Raw genomic sequence first — 22,955 nt, 5'->3', positions numbered from 1 at the left:
GCCTCCCCTCTGGTCCCCAATCCCACAGCCATTGCCCCGACCCACCACCCACCCCGGCTCCCCTGACAAGGCGGCCCAGGGCCACAGCAGCCCTGATGGGCAACGCTCAAACTGAGTCCAACCCCAGTAGCACCTTCGCAGAGTGGGCCACCCCCAAAGCCGCACAGGGGGTCAGCCTTTGGGCTCAGGTGAGAAGGGGGAGCTTCAAGGAGCCCAGAACAGACCAGGGGCTGGGCTGCAGCCTGGGTCAGGGGGTTGGGGGGCTGAGAGGTGCGGCCTGAGATGGAGGTGAATGTGGGGACATCAGAACTATAATGGGGAAGGGGGTGGGGAGCAGTCGGGTTGAATGTGGGAGGAGGTGGGGGTGGGTGGGGCCTGGGGATCAGGGATGGAGGTGAGGCCAGGAGGAGGTGGGGCCCTGGAGCTGGGGGAGATGGCCCACTTTGGAGGTCCCTGGCACTGCCCACCCCTCACGCCCGCCTGGCCCGCTGCTCCTGCGGTCAGCGCGGTCTCTGTGGAGTCGCCTGGACACGCAGCGATGTGCTGGGGAGGCGCCTGACGGCGCACCGCCCCCAGGCCTCTGCCTGGCCGCCGTTCCTCCCTCACTTCCCCTCGATGCTAAATTTTTGTTTTAGCAGCAAAGTGCCGGTCATTGAAACTTGTATAAAACCGCACCTTAATACCTTAATCAAAAAAGTAATTTTAAAAAACGCACCTTGGCCCAGTGGCCTTGACCAAGCACTTCAGCTCTAGGTCGCCTCACATCCCTCAGAGCTGCTCCCGGAAGGAGAGCAGGGCTGGTGCTGAGAGCCACACCCATGTGGGAGGACCCCCCCCCCCACACACACACACACACACACACGCACACTGGATCCACAGGAGAGATGCAGGCTGCTGTTTATGGAGAAACTATTTGTGCTGAATAGAAGGTAACAATCCACCACATGGACTAGTTGCACCCCGTCCCGATGTGGGGGCAGGCGGGGGAGGGGCGCGGGGAGGCCAAGGAGCTCGGCCAGGTGGGAGGACCACACATGCTAGTCCCAGAGAAGCTACCCCACAGCCCACACTGCAGGAGGAGTGCGCCTGGGGGTGGGGCGGGAGGCTCAGGCGGTCGCAGGCAGAGCTCGAGTGGCACATGCATAAGTACATGGGCACAGGGGGCACAGGCACACATTCACAAGTCTGTCTCAGCAAGAAGGCGCCTGTGGAGGCTCAGCCCTAAGGGCCAGGGCGCCGCAGCCGGCCAGCAGGTCCTTGCTCCCCAGGTGCTTAAGTCACATGACCCAGGGCTGCGACTCAGCTCACGGGCGGAGGCAAATCATCTTGTCAACGTTGCAGGACTAGTTGCAAAGTCACCAAGCTCCAGCTTCCGTCTGCAGGCTGGTGACCACACTAGGGCCCCACCCCCACCGGCGCCCGCAGCCCAGAGGGTTCTCCGGCATCACCAGTTCCAAAGGTGAAACTACCCTCTGGTTTGGCACCAGGAGTTCAGGTGTCCCCCAGAGACACCTGGAGGCTTGGAAATGAAGCAGTGGGTCAGTCACTGCAGGTGCAGAGCAAAACCCATCCCACTGCCACCCTTTCAAGGCCACTCGGACCTACGGAGGGTGCAGGGTCCTCCCAGCAGCACAGCTGGGGACCTCTGATTTCAAGCAAAGGAGAGACTGAGAGGAAGAGAGCCCCAGGAGGACACAGCATCCTGCGGCCCTCAGCATCAAACAGTCAAGACCAGGTACACAGGGCCACTTCGAATGGCAGACGGAGCAGCCTGCAATGGCCCCGCCCACCCACAGGCCAAGCCGGCCTGCACACGTGGCCCCGCGGCTGCAGCGCATCAGCCCACGGAGCGTCTGGGGAAAGAGCTCCTTGAGGGCTGGAGGGACGTGGACGTGGGGGACCCGGAGGCGGCACCAGTGACTCTCGGGCAAGTCCATGTCAGCAGCTCCCAGCTCTGGGCCAGTCCCACTGCCCTCACGCAGACCGCGCACAGCACAGGGCCTCAGGCTGCACACACTGCTGCTCCGCCTCCAGGGGGCCCGCCAGGCCTGCGGGTGCGGCAGAGGGGAGGCCTGGAGTCCCATGGATCGTGGGTGTCCGTGAGCTCTGGCCAGGCTCACTCACTGGTGAGTTCTTTCACATCCTTCCCCCATCCCGGAGGAGTGGGTCAGTGTGCCTGGGGCCATGGGGCAACCCTAAGCAATGGTCCCATGGTGTCACCGGGCCCTTGGGGTCACAGGGAAGCTCCAGAGTCCGGTGATGCTCGGGGGTCAGGTGGTCATCAGCCTAGAGAGCAGTAACCTGGGTGAGCTCTGTGTTGGGTGTGGACGGGCTCTGCGGGCTGACGGGCACCATGGGCAGGTCCACGCCTAGTCATGCAGGCCTCGGCACCGTCTCTGAGGTCTTGTGGGCGAGGGCCACATCCTTGGTCGTGCTGCGCACACGCTCAGACCCCGGCCCCTCCCGGCGCAGTGCAGACGTGCAGCAGAACTTGCGGAAGCAGGCCTTGAAGTTCTCATCTAGGAAGGCGTAGAGGATGGGGTTGAGGCAGCTGTTGACGTAGCCGAGGGCTGTGCAGAAACGTAGGATGGCCACCGCCGTCTCACTGCCCGGCTGGACTCCCAGGCCTTGGACCAGGACGAAGACCTGGACTGGCGTCCAGCAGCCCACGAACACCGCCACCACCACCAGCACCAGCCGAGTGATGCGCCGTAGGTTCCGGTCCTTCTCTCGGGAGCCGGAGAGCAGGCGGACACCCCGCAGCCGCCGGATCATGAGGCTGTAGCAGATGGAGATGATGAGCACGGGGATGATGAAGGAGAAGAGGAAGATGCAGACAGCAAACAGGGGGCCCCAGTAGTCCTGCGGGGTGGGGATCTCCACCAGACACTCAATCTCTGCAGGGAGAGAAGCAGGGTCAGGTGGAGCCAGGAAACATGGCCCTGGGCAGGAGGGACCACCCGACTGACCTTCATCCTCGACCTGTGCCGAGCCCATGATGGCCACCGGGATGCCGACGACAGAGGCCAGGGCCCAGATGGCCACATTGACAGCCTGGGCCTTGCTGGACGTCCGGACATCGAGGGCGCGGATGGGGTGGCAAATGGCTACATACCGATCCACACTCATGGCGGTCAGCGTGAAGGTGCTGGTGAACATGTTGTAATAGTCGATGGCAATGACTATCTTGCACAGGGCATTCCCGAATGGCCAGAAGCCCAGGAGCACGTCTGTGCCCTGGAAGGGCAGTGTCAGCAACACCAAGGTGTCTGCCAGGGCCAGGTTGAAGATGTAAATGTTGGTAGCTGTCTTCATCTTGGTGTGCCTGCAGGGGAGGGGAAAGGACAGCTTCATTTGGCCACTGTCTAGACCTAGGAGCAAAGCCACCAGGAGGGCACCCACTCTGAGGCCCTTGTTAAACACAGGCTCCTGGGCACTGAGCCCGGGGCAAGTCTTCCTGGCACACAAGAGGGTTCCACGCCTAGGACAGGTCTGCTGGGGAAAGTGGGTGTGCGGGGAGCAGAGCACACCTGACATTGCCTGGCGTGAAGGGGTAGGATTGTGAGTAAAAGAGCCTGCTCCTCCTTCAGAGTTTCCCCCGAGACCCTTTGTGGATCAAATCCTGTCCCTGCAGCTGCCAGAATTCTCCAGCCTCCCAAACCACATTGTTGTCCAGCCATCAAGACAGGAAATGGCAACTGTGATGGGAATGGTGCTAATGAGGTCTAATGGTATCCAAGCTACTGGAATCGGGCTGGGGAAATGGCGTTTCAGAAATGTTTGTTGAATGTTGTAATATCTGCGATAGTGGTGGTGGAGGTCATGGTGATGGAGGGAGCAATGGAAGTGGAGGCAGTGGGGGAGGTGGAGGTGGCAGTGGAGATGGAGGCGGCAATGGCAGTGAGGCAGAGGTGGTGGTGGAGGGGGGAGGCGGAGGTGATGGAGGTGGAGATGTTGATGTAGGTGGAGGTGGTGATTGGAGGTGATAATGAAGGTAGAGGTGGAGGTGGTGATGGAGGCAGAGGTGTTGATGGAGGTGGTGATGGAGGTGCAGGTGGTGGTGGAGGCAGAAGTAGAGGTTGTGATGGAGGTGGTGGGGGAGGGAGGAGGCAGAGGTGGAGGTGGAGGTGGAGGTGGAGGCAGAGGTGGAGGCGAAGATGGAGGTGGAGGTGGAGGTGGTAACTGAGGTGGAAGTGGAGGTGGAGGTGGAGGTGGTAATGGAGGTGGAGGTGGTGATGGAGATGAAGATGGTGATGGAGATGAAGATGGTGATGAAGGTGGAGGTGGTGATGATGGTGGAGGTGGAGGCAGTGATGGAGGTGGAGGCGGTGATGGAGGCGGAGGCAGTGATGGCGGTGGAGGTGGTGATAGAGATGAAGATGGTGATGAAGATGGAGGCGGTGATGAAGGTGGAGGTGGAGGTGGTGATGGAAGCGGAGGCGGTGATGGAGGTGGAGGTGGTGATAGAGATGAAGATGGTGATGAAGGTGGAGGCGGTGATGAAGATGGAGGTGGAGGTGGAGGTGGAGGTGGAGGTGGAGGTGGAGGTGGAGGTGGAGGTGGAGGCGGAGGTGGAGGTGGAGGTGGAGGTGGAGGTGGTGATGGAGGTGGAGGCGGTGATGGAGATGGAGGCAGTGATTGAGGTGAAGGTGGTGATTGAGGTGGAGATGGTGATGGTGTTGGTTGTGCCAACAGCAGAGGTGAGAGTATTCCATGTCAATTCCACTGCCACAAGGGAATATGAGGTTTACTCTTGTCTCATAAAGAGGGATTGAGAATAAGCACTGAAGACTTCATGACCAAATAGCAACAGCATAACAATGATAAAGGCAAAGTCCTGTGCCACGCTCTTCACATTGAATTTATCATATTTAAGTTTCCCAAAGTGCTATTTTTGTTGCCTCCTCTCTGCAGGAGGACACGCAGGCTCACAGGATTGAAGTGGCTGACTGAAGACCACAGAGCCAGTAAGCAGCAAAGAGGGCCAAGGGGTTGAGAAGAGCAGCATGGACAGGAGAGAAAATGTGTCAGACACACGAGGTTCAGGGCTGTAATCCAGACACAGAGAACCAATACTCAACCGTAAGAATACGGACAGCTGGGTAAGGAATGGGCCAGACACCTTGCTAGAACCTCACCAAAGACGACAAACACAGTGAAAAAGCACATGGCAGGATGCTCCGCGTCCTAGCTCTCAGGGAAGGGAAGTTAAATGAGGAGAGTCCACTGCACACCCATCAGAGCGCCAAACCCAGAGCACTGACACCGCCGAGTGCTGGCGAGGACGGGAGCGGCGGGGACCCCTTCACTGCCGGTGGGAACGCAGCCGGTGCGGCCGCTCTGGAAGGCAGCTCGGTGGTCTCACACACTGCACAGCCTCGTGGGACCCAGCAGTCACGCTCCCTGGTGTTTGCCCAAAGGAGCTGAAAGCCGATGTCCACACAAAACCTGCTCATGAATATTTATGATGTTTTATTCAGAATTGCCAAAAGTTGGAAACAACTAAGAAGTACTTCCGTGAGTGGGGAGAGGTCAATGAGGGAAAAAGGAGACATTTAATACTTTAAACAATAAAGAATTTAAATTAAGGAGAAGGAGGAGGAGGAGGAGGAGGAGGAGGAGGAGGAGGAGGAGAAAGAGGAGGAGGAGGAGAAGGAGAAGGAGAAGGAGAAGGAGAAGGAGAAGGAGAAGGAGAAGGAGAAGGAGAAGGAGAAGGAGAAGGAGAAGGAGAAGGAGAAGGAGAAGAAGAACTTTCGTGGGTGGATGGACAAATAAACTGGTTCATCAGACAGTGGAATGTTATTCAGCACTAAAAAGGAAGAGCTCCCTGGCCAGGTAGCTTAGCTGGTTAGAGCATCAGCCCAATATGCCAAGGCTGCAGGTTCGATCTCCAGTCAGGGCACATACAGGAATCAACCAATGAGTGTATCAATAGGTGGAGCAACAAGTCCATGTCTGTCTGTCTGTCTGTCTGTCTCTCTCTCTCTCTCTCTCTCTCTCTCTCTCTCTCTCTCTCTCACACAAACACACACACACACACACACACACGCACACATTAATAAATAAAAAATAGCCCTAACCAGTTTGGCTCAGTGGATAGAGAGTCGGCCTGGGGACTGAAGGGTCCCAGGTTTGATCCAGTCAGGAGCATATACCTTCGTTGCTGGCACATCTCTAATAGGGAGTGTGCAGGAGGCAGCTGATTGATGTTTCTCTCTCATCAATGTTTCTAACTCTCTATCCTCCTGTAAAAAAATCAATAAAATATATATTTTTAAAATAAATATAAAAATAAACAAATGAGCTGTCAGGCCATGAAGAGACAGGGAGGAACTGAAATGCATGATTGAGTGGAAGAAGCCAATCTGTTTTTGTTTGTTTGTTTGTTTGTTTGTTTGTTTTTAATATATTTTATTGATTTTGTACAGAGAGGAAGGGAGAGAGAGAGTTAGAAACATCGATGAGAGAGAGTCATTGATCAGCTGCCTCTTGCACACCCCCTTCTGGGGATATGCCCTCAACCAAGGTACATGCCCTTAACCGGAATCGAACCCGGGACCTTTCAGTCCCTAAGCCGATGCTCTATCCATGAGCCAAACCGGTCCCGGCAGAAGAAGCCAATCTGAAAGGCTGTGCGACATCTGGAGAAGGCAGCGCTGTGGAGACAGTAAAGACCATGGTGGCTGCCGAGACCGGTTTGGCTCAGTGGCTAGAGCGTCGGCCTGTGGACTAAAAGGTCCCAGGTTCTATTCCAATCAAGGGCATGTACCTTGGTTGCGGGCACATCCCTGGTAGAGGGTGTGCAGGAGGCAGCTGGTCGATGTTTCTCTCTCATCGATGTTTCTAGCTCTCTATCCCTCTCCCTTCCTCTCTGTAATAAAAAATATATTAGGGAAAAAAGAGCACGGTGGCCAGGGGCTGGGGGAGGGCGGGAAGGGGGCAGAGGGTTTTAGGGCCGGGAAACTTCTCTGTGTGGTACTAAGATGGCAGGCACATGTCATTACACGTTGTCCAGCCCCACAGAACGTGCAACCCCGAGGGCGGCCGCAGTGCACACCGTGGCTCTGGGTGATGATGTGTCAAAATGTGTTCATTAATTGTGAAACTGTACTATTCTGGTGGGGACTTTGGCCATGGAGAAGACTGCGCATGTGTAGAGTGGGGAGTGTGCAAGAAATCTCTGTACCTTCCTCTAGATTTTGCTGTGAACCAAAACTGCTCTTAAAAAGTCGTCTTTTAAAGAGACAGACCTGGAACAGTGGTCAGTACTGGGAAGGGGGCAACTATTCCTCCCATTCCCTTATCTGAGCCTGCACACCACACACACCAACATAACACCATGTGCATTGCATACTCGGTTACATGTACATGTGTGCGCAGTTGGACATACATGTGAGCACTTGTGCACATTTCTATATATTAGCACATATGTGTGTCCACTTGCACATATAAGTGCACACACATGTACACCTACACCACTGGGCATGTATGTACACAGTGGTGCATTCATTTATATAGTCATATTTGCGCATGCATGTACATGTTAACATGTTGTGTGTGTGCACATACATGTACGCTATTTGGCACCCTCTGGTGTATGCGCACTCACATGTGCGTGCGCGTGTGCTCACATATGTGTACACACATCTGCCCTCCCATGCTGTCTCTATATGGTGCCCATCCTGTCTTTGCATGCTATCTCCCCACATGTCCCCCATACTCTCCATGCTGTACCTCCACGGTCCCCACACTCTCCCAATACCCTCCCCGGCACTGTCCCTGTGATGTGTAGGGGCCTCATAGCCTGGCCACCCCGCTGGACCCCACAAGCTTTCTCATTCTGAGCACACCGATGCTGAGCCACCCAGCGCCAGGCGTGAACAGGAGCTTGGGATGGACTAGCAAGCGCTCCTCTCGGGGTCACTGAGGGCCCATGAGCCCTCATGGCTGGGAGCACCATCTGTCAGGAGTCAGGGGACTGTCTGGGGCACACCAAGGCTGGTCCCTCGCCTCCCTCTCTCCCCAGCCCAGGGCCCCTCCCCTGAGGAGCTGTGCACTCCACGCCAGGACAGCCAGCCACCAGCCAGGCCGGCCAGCACAGCCCCCCCGGCAGCTGCGTGGGGCTCACCAGGCGGGGCCTTCGCAGGGCCCAGCTTACCTGAGGATGACATACATGACTAGGCAGTTCCCCAGCAGCCCCCCGACACACACAGCCAAGTAGAGTCCCACGATGGTGACCTTGAGCCCGAGGGGCAGGAAGGCTGCGTGGCTGACATTGAGCAGCAGGTCAGGGGGCAGCAGGCTGTGGTTGGGGCTCAGGAGGCCGTCCTGCAGGTCCCCGCTGTAGGCCTCGCCGGGCGGGGTGGGGAACAGGCACTCCATGCTGCTGCCCTGCCTGCGCAGCCGCTCGGAACCTGGGAGGCACAGGGACACGTGACCACGGGCCTGACACCCACCCAGCTGAGGCCTCCAGCACCATGTGCGTGGCCCGCAGACACGTGAGTCCCCCCGGGCAGCCACAGTCCCAGAGGGACATGCTGCCCACAGGGACACAGGCCCACAATGTGCACACACAGGGACACACAGAGCACAGATCCATGCCTGCCAATACAGGGACACACAGCACACAAATGTGCATACACAGAGGCACAGGCACATATGCAGACATGAGGCACAGTCGGGGACACACCGAGAACATGTGTGCACAGACATGCTCAGTTTCATTTGGTCTGCAGACCCCCACATGGGATGTGTGGGTATAGGTATACACGGGGACATGATTCCCCGCAGGGACTCCTGCGCATGCACTGTCCTGTGTGCTCACAGGCACAGGGACACATGGACACGCGTGCACACACATGCCCAAGCCTCCTCCTTCCTGCGCACACAGGCACAAAAGGGAGCAGACATGCCCAGGAATACCTGAGACAAGGACACAGGGGGCCCGAGCACAGCTTCCGCCCGCCCCGCCCTGAGCACAGCCGGTCACCCCACACCCACAGCCAGTGGCTCGGGCTTACCTCGGCACCCCGGGGAGCTGGGGCCGTGAAGACCTGGCCCTGACCTACGAGCAGCTGCGGCTCCTGCCCGAGCAGCCGGGGTCTGGCTGGGCTGCAGCAGAGGCAGCTGCTCCTCCTCAGCAGACGCAGAGCAGCCTCAGCCGCAGGAGCAGGCGGAGCAGGCGGGAGAGGCTGCCGCGGAGGGGGCGGGGCTGCGCGGGCTGGAGGAGAGGCTGCAGAAAAGGGGCCGCCAGCCCCTTTCTGGGTGGGGCAGATACAAGGACCAGGGCACACATGTAGAGATGAATGACAGAGCCAAGCTCAGACACAGACATAGGGACACAGATGTAGACAGGAAGGTAGACAAAAAGACAAACACAAGAACACATTGTGACTCAGAACAGGCACATGGACACACGCACACACACACACACACACACAAGGACACAGACACACACAAGGACACAGAGAGAGACACACACACAAGGACACAGACACACATAAGGACACAGACACAGACACACACAAGGACACAGAGAGAGACACACACAAGGACACAGACACACACACAACAAGGACACACACACACACAAGGACACAGACACAAGAACACACACATACACACACACACACAAGGACACAAAGAAGTGCACGGCATGGGACAGAGACAGCAGGAAGTGTACATGAAACACACAACTGGGACATAACTATGGGGCCATGTCTCAAATGCAGAGACGCCTGGGAGGGGCTCAGAGCGCCTGTTTGAGGCTCCCAAGGGAGCTGAGCTACTGCAGGCCAGCAGGTGGCAGGGTGCCCTTCTTGGCCAGCCTCGGGTGGATCAGTCTTGTCAACAAGCAGGATACCTGGACTCTACTGTGTGTACCTGCTGTGTGCCCCACATGCCTCCAGGCTCCAAGCCAGTACACACATGAACACATCCACCCGCATCACACCGGCATCGCTATCAGCATCACCTTTGTGTTCAGAGAGAGCATCAGGACTCAGAGGTGTGAAGCCACCTGTCAAAGTGGCAGAGACAGGGTTTGAACCCAGGTCGTTCTGTCACTTTGAGGCACACTAAGGAGGTCTGCGCCACAATTGGGCCACAGGGTAACATCTGAGTATCATTCTCTCATGGCCTGGCCTCAGCCAGCACACAGCTGCCAGCCCCCACTGGGACGCTCCATCCTAACACCAGACTCACATGCCATGTCAGGAACCCCTCAACTGAGTTGTCAGCCCCACCAGTCATGGGGTCAGCCTTCCTGCACAGGCTCTGCCCACACATCCCAGACCCTGTCTGAGCCTCCGTCTCCAAGTTGGGGATGTGGTTGCTAGGTGACTGGTGCAGCGTCGCTAGGATATCTGGGGAATCAGAAGAGGGCAGTGTGAGCAGATGCCTCAGGACTCAGCATCCCAAGCTGTCCCCTAGGACCTGTCTCTGTATCTTTGCAGCAGCTGACTCAGGGACACGTGTGGACTTGGGCACAACATACAGGCTCACATGTCTGCAAACAGGCACATGGGAAACACACAGACATGGGCACAGACACTCACAGGGATGCACAAACACCTGAGCCTCACACATGCAAACCCATACGGCACAAGGTTAGACATGAGAGAACAGGCAGGCAGAAGGTAAGGACCTCAGACGCCCGGTACACACATGGGCACCATCCTCTCCAGGGGAAGCTTGGTCCTGCTGACTTCAGAACCCAAGAGGCTCACCTCCTACAGCTGTCCCCGCTAGGCTCCCCACGGTCTCAGCAGCCAACCCTCGTCCCTCCTGCATCCAGGGAACCTCTATGGAAAGACGGGGCAGGGATGGACAGTCCTTTGTGGAGCCTGGGGGTGGGGTCCACAGCTCGGAATGTAGGGGCAGAGACTCCTAGTTCACCCTCACCCAGGAGGCCAGAGCAAGCTTGCAGCAATGGGGGACAATGAGCAGCCTCCTGCAGAGAGGCCCGGCCTTCCGCTGAGACCCCTCCACAGCTGGGTGCTACCCGCTGGCGGCTCAGGTCCTGCACTCCCAGCGCCAACGGCCCTCAGGACACATCCGTGAGTGAGGGCGAGAGTGGCATAGGCACTGTGGCAGCCACCGATACTTGAACAAATTATGGCTTAAAGCACTAATTTGGGCCCATTATAAACTGTGGGATGAGCATATGAATTAATGAATTCCAGAATAAACTGATGAGTGCATGAACAAATTACAGAATCAACTGAGATGTGAATTGGTTATAGAAGAGTATGGAAGGAAAGGGCTCAGCGCCAAGGTCCTCAACTTGCCCTCAAAACTAGCCTCAAAGAGCGCCGGCAGGAGGCGGAGCGCGCCCGCACAGCGCCCCTGGTGCCCCAGGAAAGAGCTCACGGGACAAAAAGGCTGGGGCGCTGCCATATCAGGTGGCGATGGGTCCGCTCACCCGGACCACGGTTCTGCCCACGCCCCCAGGCTAGGGGCCACTCACTGAGGCCGGGCTTGGGGAGGGGCGGGGCTCCCCGTTGCCGGGCAACCACGCGTCACAGGCCCGCGTGAGTTCAGGCTTCGTTGGAGGCTCAGACTCCCGAAGCCAAAATGTACGGGGTGTCGGAAAGGGGAGGGGGGCAGGACCTGGCCCGGGGTCTGGGGCCTGGGGCACTATGGGCTGGACCCGGGAAGGGAGGAGTTCTAGAGGGGAGACCTATGGACCCTGGTGAGCCCTCCCCCTCTATCCCCTCCTCCCTAGACAACGGGGGGGGGGGGGGGGGGGGGGGGGGGGCAGACCAGGAAGATGGGTCTCCCCGGAAGCAAGCCCGTGTCCATTGGGCTCTGAGCCTCCCCTGGGGCTTCAGCACTGGAGGCCTGGAGCCCAGAGGGTCTGCCAGCGAGGGTCTGTCAGCAAGGGTCTGCCTGGGACGGTCTGCCTGGGACGGTCTGCCTGGGACAGTCTGCCTGGGACGGTCTGACAGGGATGGTCAGCCTGGGACGGTCTGACAGGGACGGTCTGACAGGGACGGTCTGACAGGGACGGTCTGACAGGGACGGTCTGCCTGGGACGGTCTGACAGGGACAGTCTGCCTGGGACGGTCTGCCTGGGACGGTCTGCCTGGGACGGTCTGACAGGGACGGTCTGACAGGGACGGTCTGCCTGGGACGGTCTGACAGGGACGGTCTGCCTGGGACGGTCTGCCTGGGACGGTCTGACAGGGACGGTCTGCCTGGGACGGTCTGACAGGGACGGTCTGCCTGGGACGGTCTGACAGGGACGGTCTGCCTGGGACGGTCTGCCTGGGACGGTCTGACAGGGACGGTCTGACAGGGACGGTCTGCCTGGGACGGTCTGCCAGGGACGGTCTGCCTGGGACGGTCTGCCTGGGACGGTCTGCCAGGGACGGTCTGCCTGGGACGGTCTGACAGGGACGGTCTGCCTGGGACGGTCTGACAGGGACGGTCTGACAGGGACGGTCTGCCTGGGACGGTCTGACAGGGACGGTCTGCCTGGGACGGTCTGCCTGGGACGGTCTGCCAGGGACGGTCTGCCTGGGACGGTCTGCCTGGGACGGTCTGACAGGGACGGTCTGACAGGGACGGTCTGACAGGGACGGTCTGCCTGGGACGGTCTGCCAGGGACGGTCTGCCTGGGACGGTCTGACAGGGACAGTCTGCCTAGGACGGTCTGCCAGGGATGGTCTGCCTGGGACGGTCTGACAGGGACGGTCTGCCTGGGACGGTCTGACAGGGACGGTCTGACAGGGACGGTCTGACAGGGACGGTCTGACAGGGACGGTCTGCCTGGGACGGTCTGCCAGGGACGGTCTGACAGGGACAGTCTGCCTGGGACAGTCTGACAGGGACGGTCTGACAGGGACGGTCTGACAGGGACGGTCTGCCTGGGACGGTCTGCCAGGGACGGTCTGACAGGGACAGTCTGCCTGGGACAGTCTGACAGGGACGGTCTGACAGGGACGGTCTGCCTGGGACGGTCTGCCTGGGACGGTCTGACAGGGACGGTCTGCCTGGGACGGTCTGACAGGGACGGTCTGACAGGGACGGTCTGCCAGGGACGGTCTGCCTGGGACGGTCTGCCTGGGACGGTCTGACAGGGACGGTCGGCCAGGGACGGTCTGCCTGGGACGGTCTGCCAGGGACGGTTTGACAGGGACGGTCTGCCAGGGACGGTCTGCCTGGGACGGTCTGACAGGGACGGTCGGCCAGGGACGGTCTGCCTGGGACAGTCTGACAGGGACGGTCGGCCAGGGACGGTCTGCCTGGGACGGTCTGACAGGGACGGTCTGCCTGGGACAGTCTGACAGGGACGGTCTGACAGGGACGGTCTGACAGGGACGGTCTGCCTGGGACGGTCTGCCTGGGACGGTCTGACAGGGACGGTCGGCCAGGGACGGTCTGCCTGGGACGGTCTGCCAGGGACGGTTTGACAGGGACGGTCTGCCAGGGACGGTCTGCCTGGGACGGTCTGACAGGGACGGTCGGCCAGGGATGGTCTGCCTGGGACAGTCTGACAGGGACGGTCGGCCAGGGACGGTCTGCCAGGCCTCCGAGAGGGTCGCACTGGTTGCACCTTGGGTGGGGCTTGAGGGCAATTCAAGGGTCACAGCATTTTGTCGGGGGACAGAGAAACAGCCCGCCGTCAGGAGTGGATTTTCCTGCAACTCCCAGAAGAACAGAAAGTTCTAGCAGGCCTGACAGGCTGAAGGGTGCTGCTAGGCTTGGCCCGGGCCGAGGCTGGAGGCGCGGGCTTAGGGCAGCTTCGGGGCCTAGAGGGGGCGGCATTGCCCTCGGACGGCGTGCGGGCCGGTGACGGCGTCCGGGCCGGTGACGGCGTCCTCCTCCCTCAGCGGCCCGGATGCCAGGGCCCGGGATGCCGGCGGCCGCACCAGAGGCGGCGAGCAGGGAGCCGCGGGGGAGAGCGGGGAGGGGCGCGCCGGGCGCCCCGCCCCGGGAGAAGCGCGCCCAGGGGGCACGGGCCAGGGAGCCCCCCGCGCCCGGCTGGACTCTGTCCCTGGAGGGGCTGGAGGCCATGAGCCCCCAGCAGCGCCACCGCCACCTGCTCTTCGGGGACCTGCTTGACGACGTGGGTGCGGCCGCCTCCATCTTCCCGCGCGAGTCCGCGGAGCTGGGGTACGGGATGCCCGACCCGCGGCTGTGGATGCAGTCGCTGGAGCCGGCGGCAGCGCGCCAGGACCGGCTGCTCGGCGTCCTCAAGGCGGCCGAGGCCCGCGGCCGGGTGCGCGCCTTGCGGTTGCGCTACACCTACATGCGGGTCAGGGCGGCGGCCGCGGGGGCGGGCCGGGAGGAAAGGGGTGGGGACGGCCCAAGGGGGGGGAGGGGGTTCCCTGCGGGAGCGGAGGGTGCGGGGCCCTGCGGGAGCGGAGGGTGCGGGTCCTGCGGGAGCGGAGGGTGCGGCGGGCAGCCGCTCGGGCTCAGGAGCCCCGCACGGCCGCCCCGCAGGCGGAGGAGATCACGCTGCTCATCCAGCGACAGAAGTCGGCGCGCGCCGCCATCCGGCTGGAGCTGTTCCTGCCGCCGCAGCTGAAGCCCACGCGCATCCCGGACCCTCTGGACCGCCAAGAGGTGCCCGCCGGCCCGGGGAGGGGCGGAGGGGGGCCGCCCGCGCCCTGCACACCTGGCCCCAGCCCCTCTCCCGCAGCGGAGGCGCGTGGAGACCATCCTGGAGGAGAAGGTGGACAGCAGGAACTTCCTGCACTGACGGCCTGGCGCAGGGGCCGCACCCCCACCTCCCGCATAAAGTCCTCTTCTCCAACGCCTGTCTCTCTGCTCCCTGCAGCCCGGGGCAGGGGCCCAGAGCCGGCATCTCCCACAAAGCGGGAAGGTGCAAGGGAGTGGTGTCAGGTAGACAGGGACAGGGACTCCCTAACCTGACAGACCCAGGCTGTCCCCCGGCAGCAGAGGGGACAGAGCCTGGCTCACAACAAGCACCGCTACAGGGAGAGAGGGCAGCCCCAGCACCCCCGGCTGCAGGTCCCCCACGGGTTCAGAGAGCAAGTGACTGCACATGCCAGGCTGCCCTCGGGCGCAGTGGCTGGCGGTCCTGGGGAGAACCAGAGGGGGGGAGGGGGGATCGGCCCTGCACCTCTGGCTTTCCTTTCCATCTGAACGGCCGCCTCTGCCCTGTCCATCTCCCTGCACACACGCACATGCGCACACACGGAAGGACACTGCCCTGTCCCATTTGGATGAACCCACGTCCTGCAAATCTTCTAGATTCTGAAGAGCCTCCAAGTTTCTGGACAGACCTTGGAGAATACTCCTGCTGTTTGCAGAGCCCAGGACTTCCCTCAGCCCCCTTCCACCCCCTTCACCCCTCACCACCCCCAGACTGCTTTGGCGGCTTCAGGGACTCCACAAGCTCCACCCCCAGGAGCCCTCCCCACCCCCATTAGGCTGCAGTGCAAAGACCCTGGAGGGGTGCATTCTTTACTCCCCTGGGTCAGAGCTGGGGTCTGGCAAGGAAGCTTGCTCAGTGGTCACTACCCCTCTCTAGCCCAGCTCAAGGGGGGCCACTGCAGGTGGCCTGGGCCCTCTGCACCCGCAGCAAGCCCCGCCCCGGGGTGACCCTTCGCCCTCTCTGGGCTCTGGCTGCCTTTGGCCTGGATCACACCCAGGACTGTGTGTGGAGCTGGAGTCTGGAAACTCCGGGGAGGTGGGGAGTCCTGTCAGGGCTGTGGGAGGGAGGTGTTCAGGAAGGAAGAGGCAGGAGGAAGGAGAGACGGACAGGGAGGCATTCTATCCGGGAGTGATGGCCGCTCACATCCTGACATGCCCTGGACGGCAGCAGCCCTGGCTCCGCTGGCCCAGCTCCCTGCAATGGGGACCCCAGCGTTCTGTCTCCTGAGAATGTGCTGAGGGCCTAGGATGAGTCCATGTGTTAATAAAAGCACATTTCATTCCATCGCTTCTCTGGGCCTTCATTTCTTCATCTCTACAACCGAGACCTCTGGAGCTCCGCTGGGTGCCATGCCGTCCACACAGCACCCCTCCACCAGGGAGGGCACTGCCTTAGGCGGGCACCAAGGGCAGAAGGACAACACAGACATGCCAAGCCCTAGGAGGCCAGCAGCAGAGCAGCCTCACAGACGGCCGTACACCACGGGTCCAGCTGGCACATGCCAAGGCGGGACCTAGGTCTGCAGAGGAGGCCAAGGGAAGCGCACAGGAAGGTGGCCGGGCCTGGAGGCGGCGGCTGCTATGAGCAGCCCATGGACTAAGACTCAGTGTGTGGGGCTGGGAGGGATCGGTGGTTCCCAGGGCAGCAAACATACGCTCTGGAAAGAGGGTCCTGAGTTCGAATTCCACTTCCACCATTATCTTATATATATATATATATATATATATATATATATATATATATATATATATATATATATCTTTATTGATTTCAGAGAGGAAGGGAGAGGGAGAACAAGATAGGAAACATCCATGATGAGAGAGAATCATTGATGAGCTGCCTCCTGCATGCCCACACCGGGGATCGAGCCACAACCCGTGCATGTGCCCTTGACCAGAAATGAACCCGCTGGCAGACACTCTATCCACTGTGCCAAACCAGCAAGGGCATCTGCTCCACCATTTTCTTGAGTTTCTGCCCAGCCTGCCTGGGCTCCTCCGTGGAATGTGGGGACCCTCTACAGACACAGACTCCCTAGAGGAAGTACAGGACACCCAGAAAGGCCGAGGGAAGGGGGTGGAAAGCAGGCCCAAGTGGCCAGAGGACACGGGGAGAGGCTCAAAGGGGCAAAGAGCCACAGCCAGCCGCCACCCATTTCTCAGGAGGGAGGAGCTGCTGCGCCAAGGGATCAGCCTGGCGGAGTGGCTCACCCAGTACTGGCCTGTCTTTGTGGGACCTCCGGCCTGGACAGGCCCTCGGCCTCTGCCCCTGTCCTAGCCAGCCTGTCTACATGGGCCCAAACACCACGAGGCTCTCCAGGCTCTAGGGCCTGTCGCCCCTCTGCCCCCTCCCCTGCCTCTTCACCTCTCACCCAGAATAGGCAATCTGCTCGAGGCCGGTCTGTCACCCCCCCGCGAGGCCCACTGGAGGAGAGTGTGTGAAGTCTGCACTTCCCTTCACACCTCGAGTTCTGGGAGCCTGTCCACGGACGACCTGTGCAACCGGAAGCCGTTTGGTGAGCAAGCCCAGCGTCGGAGCTGTGCTGGCTGCCGCCTGCAGGGCACCCGCTGGGACCAGGGTCACACCCACTGCAGGCCCCGAGCATGGGCAGGGCCACCGCGACGCTCCCAAAGCTGGGATAGGAACTGAACTGCCAGCTGTGCCAGCTAGAACGCCGGCCGCCGGCGGACGTGGTGCAAACTGTAGACACCTCGGGGCAACGTGAGGGGTTAGAAGGGACTCGGCCCAAGGCCCCACGGATGGGACATGTGATGACTCCAGATGCAAGAGCCCACCCCACCCCGCCCCGGCACCCAGGGCCCGCCCCTTCCTTGGTAACCACCGGAGACGGGGCTCGTCCCCTCATTCACCCGGCCGCCTGGCAGAGGCGGGCAGAGAGGAACGCGCGGCCTGGCGCCGCCTCGGCCCCCTTCGGAGCAGCGTCCAGGCGCCCGCGTCAGGCAGCGCCGGGCGCCGGCCGAGCCGCTGGGCACCGCACACCCTCCGCGCCTCCAGCCGCAGCCCGGACGCGGACGCGGACGCGGGACGAGGGCGGGGCCGCTGGGCGCGGGGGCGGGGCGGGGGCGGGGCGGGGGCAGGGGGCGGGGCCGCTGGGCGCGGGGGCGGGGCGGGGCGGGGCGGGGGGCGGGGGCGAGGCGGGCAGGGCGAGGGGGCGGGGCCGGCGGGGCGGGGGCGGGGCCTGCGGGACGGGGCGGGGCGCGGGCTCCGGGCGAGGAAGTGCCGCGCTTTAGGGATGCGCCGCGCCTGCGCACAGCACCCCGCTGCCCGCTACGACGGCCGGCCTCGGCCCAGCGCGGGAAGCCGGGCGGTGAGCGCCCCGCGGCGCTGGCCCGTGGCCCCGCTCTGCGGCCGGGCGTGCCGGCGTGCGGGCTCCGGCTCCGCACCCCGAGGGCTCCGCGGCGGGTCCACGTGGCCCGGGCCGGAGGGACGAGTCCCCCCACGCGCGGGGGAGGGGTGCACTCCGGTTCCCCTTTTCTGCAGCCCGAGCTGGGGAAGCGATTGCTCAAAGGGCCGGAAGAGCCGGGTTTCCGTGTCTCCCGCCCCTCGGCTGGTGGGAGGGCGGAGGCGGGACCCGCCGTCGAATCGGGCAGCTCCTCGGACCCGCGATCTCAGAGGAGGCGGCCCCCACCCCGATCGACAGGCCGGCGGCCGCGACCGGAGCCGCAGGAACCTCCGCCGCCGGCGCCCCCCTGCGCAGCCCGGAGCCCGAGCGCACCTGGCCCTCCCGCGCCCGCTCGCCTCGGGTCGCTGGTGAGTGGGCGCCACGGCGACTTCCTTGAGGTAGGGTGGGGGCCGCGAGTCCCTGCAAAAGGAGACAGGCTTTTCCAGGCCGGGCCCTCGAGGAGGGTCCCCGCCGCCGCTGGAAAGGGGGCTGGGGCGAGGGTCCCCGGGTTATTGGCCTTGGAGGAGCCAGCCTGGGGCTCCCCCACCAGCCTAATGGGGGGCGGGGGGGCGCAGCAGGGAGGAACGGTACTGAGTAGGATCCGAAGGGAATGGAGCTCGAAAGTGATGGCAAGTCTACCTAGAGCAGCACTGGCTGCCCGTCCAGCCTCCTTCATCCAGAACGGGCAGGGGGCTTCCAGGGGATGGGGAAGGGGAAGGAGCCAAACGCCCTCCAAATGCCCGGGTGAGGGGCAGGAACCCAGCCCGGAGGGAGGAGGGGCCAGGCCAGCCTGACGGAGGCAGCCCAGGGCCTCCGGCCTGGACAGCAAGAACTCGCCCCCTTCGGCCCCGGCCTGCGCCCTCCGAGGCCGCTCCAGTTCAGACTGAGTCGGAGAGGGCAGCCCGCAGGGGCTAGGGGCTGGGGGACAGGACTGAGGCCCTGCCCCGCCGACCGGTGGGGTGCAGAGGAGGAAGAGCGCTCAGCCTGGGGAAGTACAGCAGCCCGGGGTACAGCAGGGGCCTCAGAGGCTGCCACACCCCTTCCTTTCCCTAGAAACCTGACCCTGAGGGGAAGGCTGTGGCTGCTGCTTCCCCATCTGCTTGCTGGGAACCCCTGGGACCAAGTTTGAATCCTACCCTCTGCCCTGCACAGGGGCCCTGTGCCTTGCTCCCAGTCATGGGGCAGGGCAGGGCCTCTGCCAGGCCCCGGAGACAGGGTGCCCTGAGCATGTGCGTGTGCCATCGCCTGGGCACCTCACACCGGGGCCAGGGCCAGAACGAGCCTGCTCCAGAGCTGCTGGCTGGGGACCACCCTCCTCCTGGCCACGGCCTAGCGCCCACAGGGACCACGAAGGATTAAAAGCCCCACAGCTGAGTGATGAGAAAATCCAGTGAAACCAAGTCGTGAGCCCCCCGCGGCTGAGGCTGGCAGGGGGTGGGGGGCTCAGGAAGGTTTGCGAGGCAGGTGGGCAGGGCTCCCAGGCCCTGTGGGCCCTCACCTGGACCAAGGTGAGTGCAGGCAGGGGCCGTGGAGGGGAGACATTCAAAACTGCCTCCAGGGTGCTGATTGGCTGCCCTGTGCTGTCTCTTTCGAGGCGCAGTACTTGGGGAGCCACAGTCGCCTCCCTGGAGACACATGAGGGCTGCCCGGCTCCAGCCTTCAGCCCCCCCCCCCCCCATGCACTCCCTGCCAGAAAGGCTGCGGACATGAGGACACAGCCCTTGCCTCCCCGGGGTACCCCGCAGTTCCAGCTAGGGAGCAGGATACCCCCTCCCCTCCCGCTGAGCCCCTGCACCCCTCGCCCCACATGTGCCCGCTCTGTGGCAAGTTTGCCCCGCCGGGAGGGGTAGAAGGGAGGGGTAGGGAGGCGGGGAAACCTGGGCAGTAAGTGGCCAGCTGGGGTTTGGGGCTACCAGGGGGGCCACGTCGCCGAGGACAGAAGGCTCGGCTCTCCTCACCGTGAGCCCCGCTCCCGTTCCTCTCAGACCCGCAGGCTGCAGCACGCCCCCTGCTGAGTCCCAGTGCCGGGCATTGCTGGGGGCCCCGGGCAGATCTGGATTCCTGGTGGGAAGCAGCCCAGTCACCACCAGGGCGGAGGGAGCTGGGATAGGGGTTCTGCATGTCTAACCACCCTCCCTGTGCCTAACTGACAGCCCCAGACTCTTGGGGCCCCCGGTCCCCTTGGGAGGGGCCAGGAGCCGGAAACCAAGAAAGAGGAACCCAGGCTTCCGGCTTCCCAGGGACCGAGCAGACGGGGGTGTCCCAGAACCTCCTGTGGAGCGCTCCACAGCCTCGTGTAGGCTGGCGAGGCCGCAGGCAGGGGAGCAGGCCCTGCTGGGGCTCCAGGAAGGAGGGGGCAGCGCCCCAGACCCTCCCGGGAACCTCGGGACCGGTCTCGGGTTCTCTGAGCACCGTGGCCTCTCCTCAGACCCCCAGTTGTGGTGAGGGTCCCGAGCCGGCATCACGGAGCCCGAGCGACAACCTCCACCCACCCATGCCCACCGCGCATGAGGCCGAGAAGCAGGTGCACCTCCGCCACCCGGCCTCGCCCCCTCAGGGACCGGGGGGCCACGAGGAACTGAGGGGCCCCGGCACCAGGGAGCGTGTCCACCCGTGACTGAGGCGCCCGTCTCCCCCAGCACACAGGGCCCGCGGAGGCAGACCAGCCTCCCTCCATGTCCAGTCATGCGGGGGCGCCGGCTGCCCCCAGCCGCAACCCCTGCTGCTTGTGCTGGTGTTGCTGTTGCAGCTGCTCCTGGTACGTGGGGGTGGGGAGGGGTGGGCTGAGCAGACCTGGGCCCAAGACCCCACTCCCTGACCCTCGTGTGGCTTCCGAGGCATCACCCGACGGCAGGACACCTGCCACCCACAGCACACACCAAGGGCTGCCGGGTTCTGGTGGCTGGCAGCCAGTGCCCGTGTGTGCCCTTTTCAGCCCACGCTTCCTGCCGCCATGGCAGCCTGGCCTGCAGACCCACACTGTCGGTGGAGGGGGCCGAGCAGAGACCTGGCCTGGAGACGGTGGGGACAGACCCTCAGGGCAGCCGCTGGAGTGGGCCTGGACCTCCAGGTCATCCCGGCGCTTGGGCGGCATCTGGGGAAGCTGTTGAGTTTGTGTGCCTTTCAGAGGCCTGCCCCCCTCAGGCCTCCAGCCCTGAATTGTTGAGTGGACAGCACTGCAGGGAGCCAGGGCGGGGGGCTGACCTGTGAGCAAGTGAGACGGGAGCCCAGGCCCAGGATGGCTGGGGGGGGCTGGGGGGGAGAATCTGAAGTTAGGACTCACTGCGAGCTTGGCTTTGGAGGCCAGGGCGGGTTTGGGGTCCGGCAGGCACCGCAGCTGCGGAGTTCAGTGGACACTGGTGTGAGGTGTCCGCAGCCAGGTGCGGTTTGGGAGAAAGCGGGTGAGGTCAGGCTGGGTCCCTGGGAGCCCGTGAGGGCCCCAAGGCGAGAAGACACGGAGGTCCTGGGTCAAACGCAGCTGGAGCAGCCAGGGCCCGGGGGCGGGCGGAGGAGCAGATCCTGGGGCTGCCACTGCGGTGGGCTCAGTGCGGGAGCCCCGGCCTCAGGTCCACGAGCTGAGTGTCCGCGTTCACGCATGGGCCCTCGTGTCTGCCGTCAGGAGTGAAGGGCGGCGACCAGCATGGCGGGCTTCCGGGGAGAGCAAGCTGCAGCCCCTCCCCAGCTGCGAAGCCTGGTGAGTCCGGGGCAGGAGCACCCGTGGGGGGCCCCGGGGGGCGGCACGGGCTTGACGCGGCGGGTGCCCCAGCAGCACTCCGAGCCCCGAGGAGGTGCAGAGCTGGGCGCAGTCCTTCGACAAGCTGATGCACAGCCCCGCGGGCCGCAGCGCGTTCCGGGCCTTCCTGCGCACCGAGTACAGCGAGGAGAACATGCTCTTCTGGCTGGCCTGCGAGGAGCTCAAGGCCGAGGCCAACCAGCACGTGGTGGACGAGAAGGCGCGGCTCATCTACGAGGACTACGTGTCCATCCTCTCCCCCAAGGAGGTGAGCCTGGACTCCCGCGTCCGGGAAGGCATCAACAAGAAGATGCAGGAGCCGTCCGCGCACACGTTCGATGACGCACAGCTGCAGATTTACACGCTCATGCACCGGGACTCCTACCCCCGCTTCCTCAGCTCCCCCGCCTACCATGCCCTGCTGCTCCAGGGGGACCCCCAGTCCTCCCACGAGGCCTAGGCCACCCCCGTGGGCAGAGACTCAGGTCACCTTCCCCATGTGGCAGGGGTGTGGGCATACCAGGCCCAGCTCCCTGAGGGCAGGCCAGGAGCGCCCCCAGGGCTAGTGCCCTGAGGTCCTGCTAACAGGCGGGGTGCTGGCCGGCCAGGGGCTCCTGCCCGATGAGGGGCGGGCCCTCCAGGGGGCATCTGGGACCCACCAGGCTCGAGAGGCCGGGCCGGAGAAGCGGCAGTGACGGGAGAGGCCTCGCACTGGCCCGTGTGGGACTCGGCCGGGCCTTCCAGCGGAGCGCTCTGCTCCGGGAATCAGACCCGGGACCTCCACACTGGGCTCCAGGCGGCAGGACCCAGTTTCTCTCCTCTGTGCCCATTCACTTTGAATCTGGAAACATGTCCTCGCTGTGTTTTATAAGGAAAAAAGTTTTCATATTTATCTCCATCCCACCTCCCCAACACAGGATATCTGTTATTGAAGATACTTTTAAAGCGAGTCTCCGCCTTCCTGTCCTCCGGGCGGGAGAGCAGCTGCCTGCTCACCCTCTCTAGGGCCCCACAGCACCTCGCCGGGGCTGGCAATGCAGTGGCCCGCGCTGCCCAAGCCTCGGGGGGCAGGTCCTGGGACGCCTCAAACATCGCCCCCAGAGACTGGCCTGCAGGGGCAGCACCCATGGGTGGACCCCAGTGCCAGACACTGTTCATTCCCGTCTCTGGAGGTGCTGGCCACTCGTCCCTGA

At 62.7% G+C, this 22,955-nt stretch overlaps 3 protein-coding genes across 12 annotated transcripts; 2 read left to right on the top strand and 1 right to left on the bottom strand.

The window, feature by feature from the left end:
* Positions 1-876: 876 nt before the first annotated feature.
* Positions 877-8,757, bottom strand: OPRL1 (opioid related nociceptin receptor 1). The gene is made up of 3 exons (XM_084886982.1): positions 8,159-8,757; positions 2,970-3,325; positions 877-2,897 (listed from the first exon to the last, which is right to left on the bottom strand). Exons 1-3 carry the CDS (start codon positions 8,743-8,745, stop codon positions 2,374-2,376), a joined length of 1,467 nt encoding a protein of 488 aa, XP_084743108.1. The 5' UTR covers positions 8,746-8,757; the 3' UTR covers positions 877-2,373.
* Positions 8,758-13,802: 5,045 nt separating this feature from the next.
* LKAAEAR1 (LKAAEAR motif containing 1) lies at positions 13,803-14,833 on the top strand. Its single transcript, XM_084887232.1, has 3 exons — positions 13,803-14,260; positions 14,449-14,571; positions 14,648-14,833. The coding sequence occupies exons 1-3, from the start codon at positions 13,844-13,846 to the stop codon at positions 14,705-14,707; spliced, it is 600 nt and encodes a 199-aa protein (XP_084743358.1). The 5' UTR covers positions 13,803-13,843; the 3' UTR covers positions 14,708-14,833.
* Positions 14,834-17,852: 3,019 nt separating this feature from the next.
* RGS19 (regulator of G protein signaling 19) lies at positions 17,853-22,712 on the top strand. 10 transcript variants are annotated; one of them, XM_084887853.1, is made up of 5 exons: positions 17,853-18,397; positions 20,458-20,553; positions 20,669-20,787; positions 21,649-21,723; positions 21,796-22,712. In XM_084887853.1, exons 2-5 carry the CDS (start codon positions 20,524-20,526, stop codon positions 22,220-22,222), a joined length of 651 nt encoding a protein of 216 aa, XP_084743979.1. In that variant the 5' UTR covers positions 17,853-18,397; positions 20,458-20,523; the 3' UTR covers positions 22,223-22,712. The 10 variants fall into 10 exon arrangements, with proteins under 10 accessions (XP_084743979.1, XP_084743977.1, XP_084743981.1 ...); XM_084887851.1 differs by having other exon boundaries at positions 17,853-18,427; XM_084887854.1 differs by having other exon boundaries at positions 17,857-18,397; positions 21,799-22,712.
* Positions 22,713-22,955: the final 243 nt, after the last annotated feature.

Source organism: Pipistrellus hanaki (genome assembly GCF_964339955.1).
Source record: "Pipistrellus hanaki genome assembly, chromosome: 6".
Lineage (NCBI taxonomy): Eukaryota > Metazoa > Chordata > Mammalia > Chiroptera > Vespertilionidae > Pipistrellus > Pipistrellus hanaki.
The sequence above is the reverse complement of the archived record's forward strand: the minus strand, read 5'-3'. Positions and strand labels throughout refer to the sequence as shown.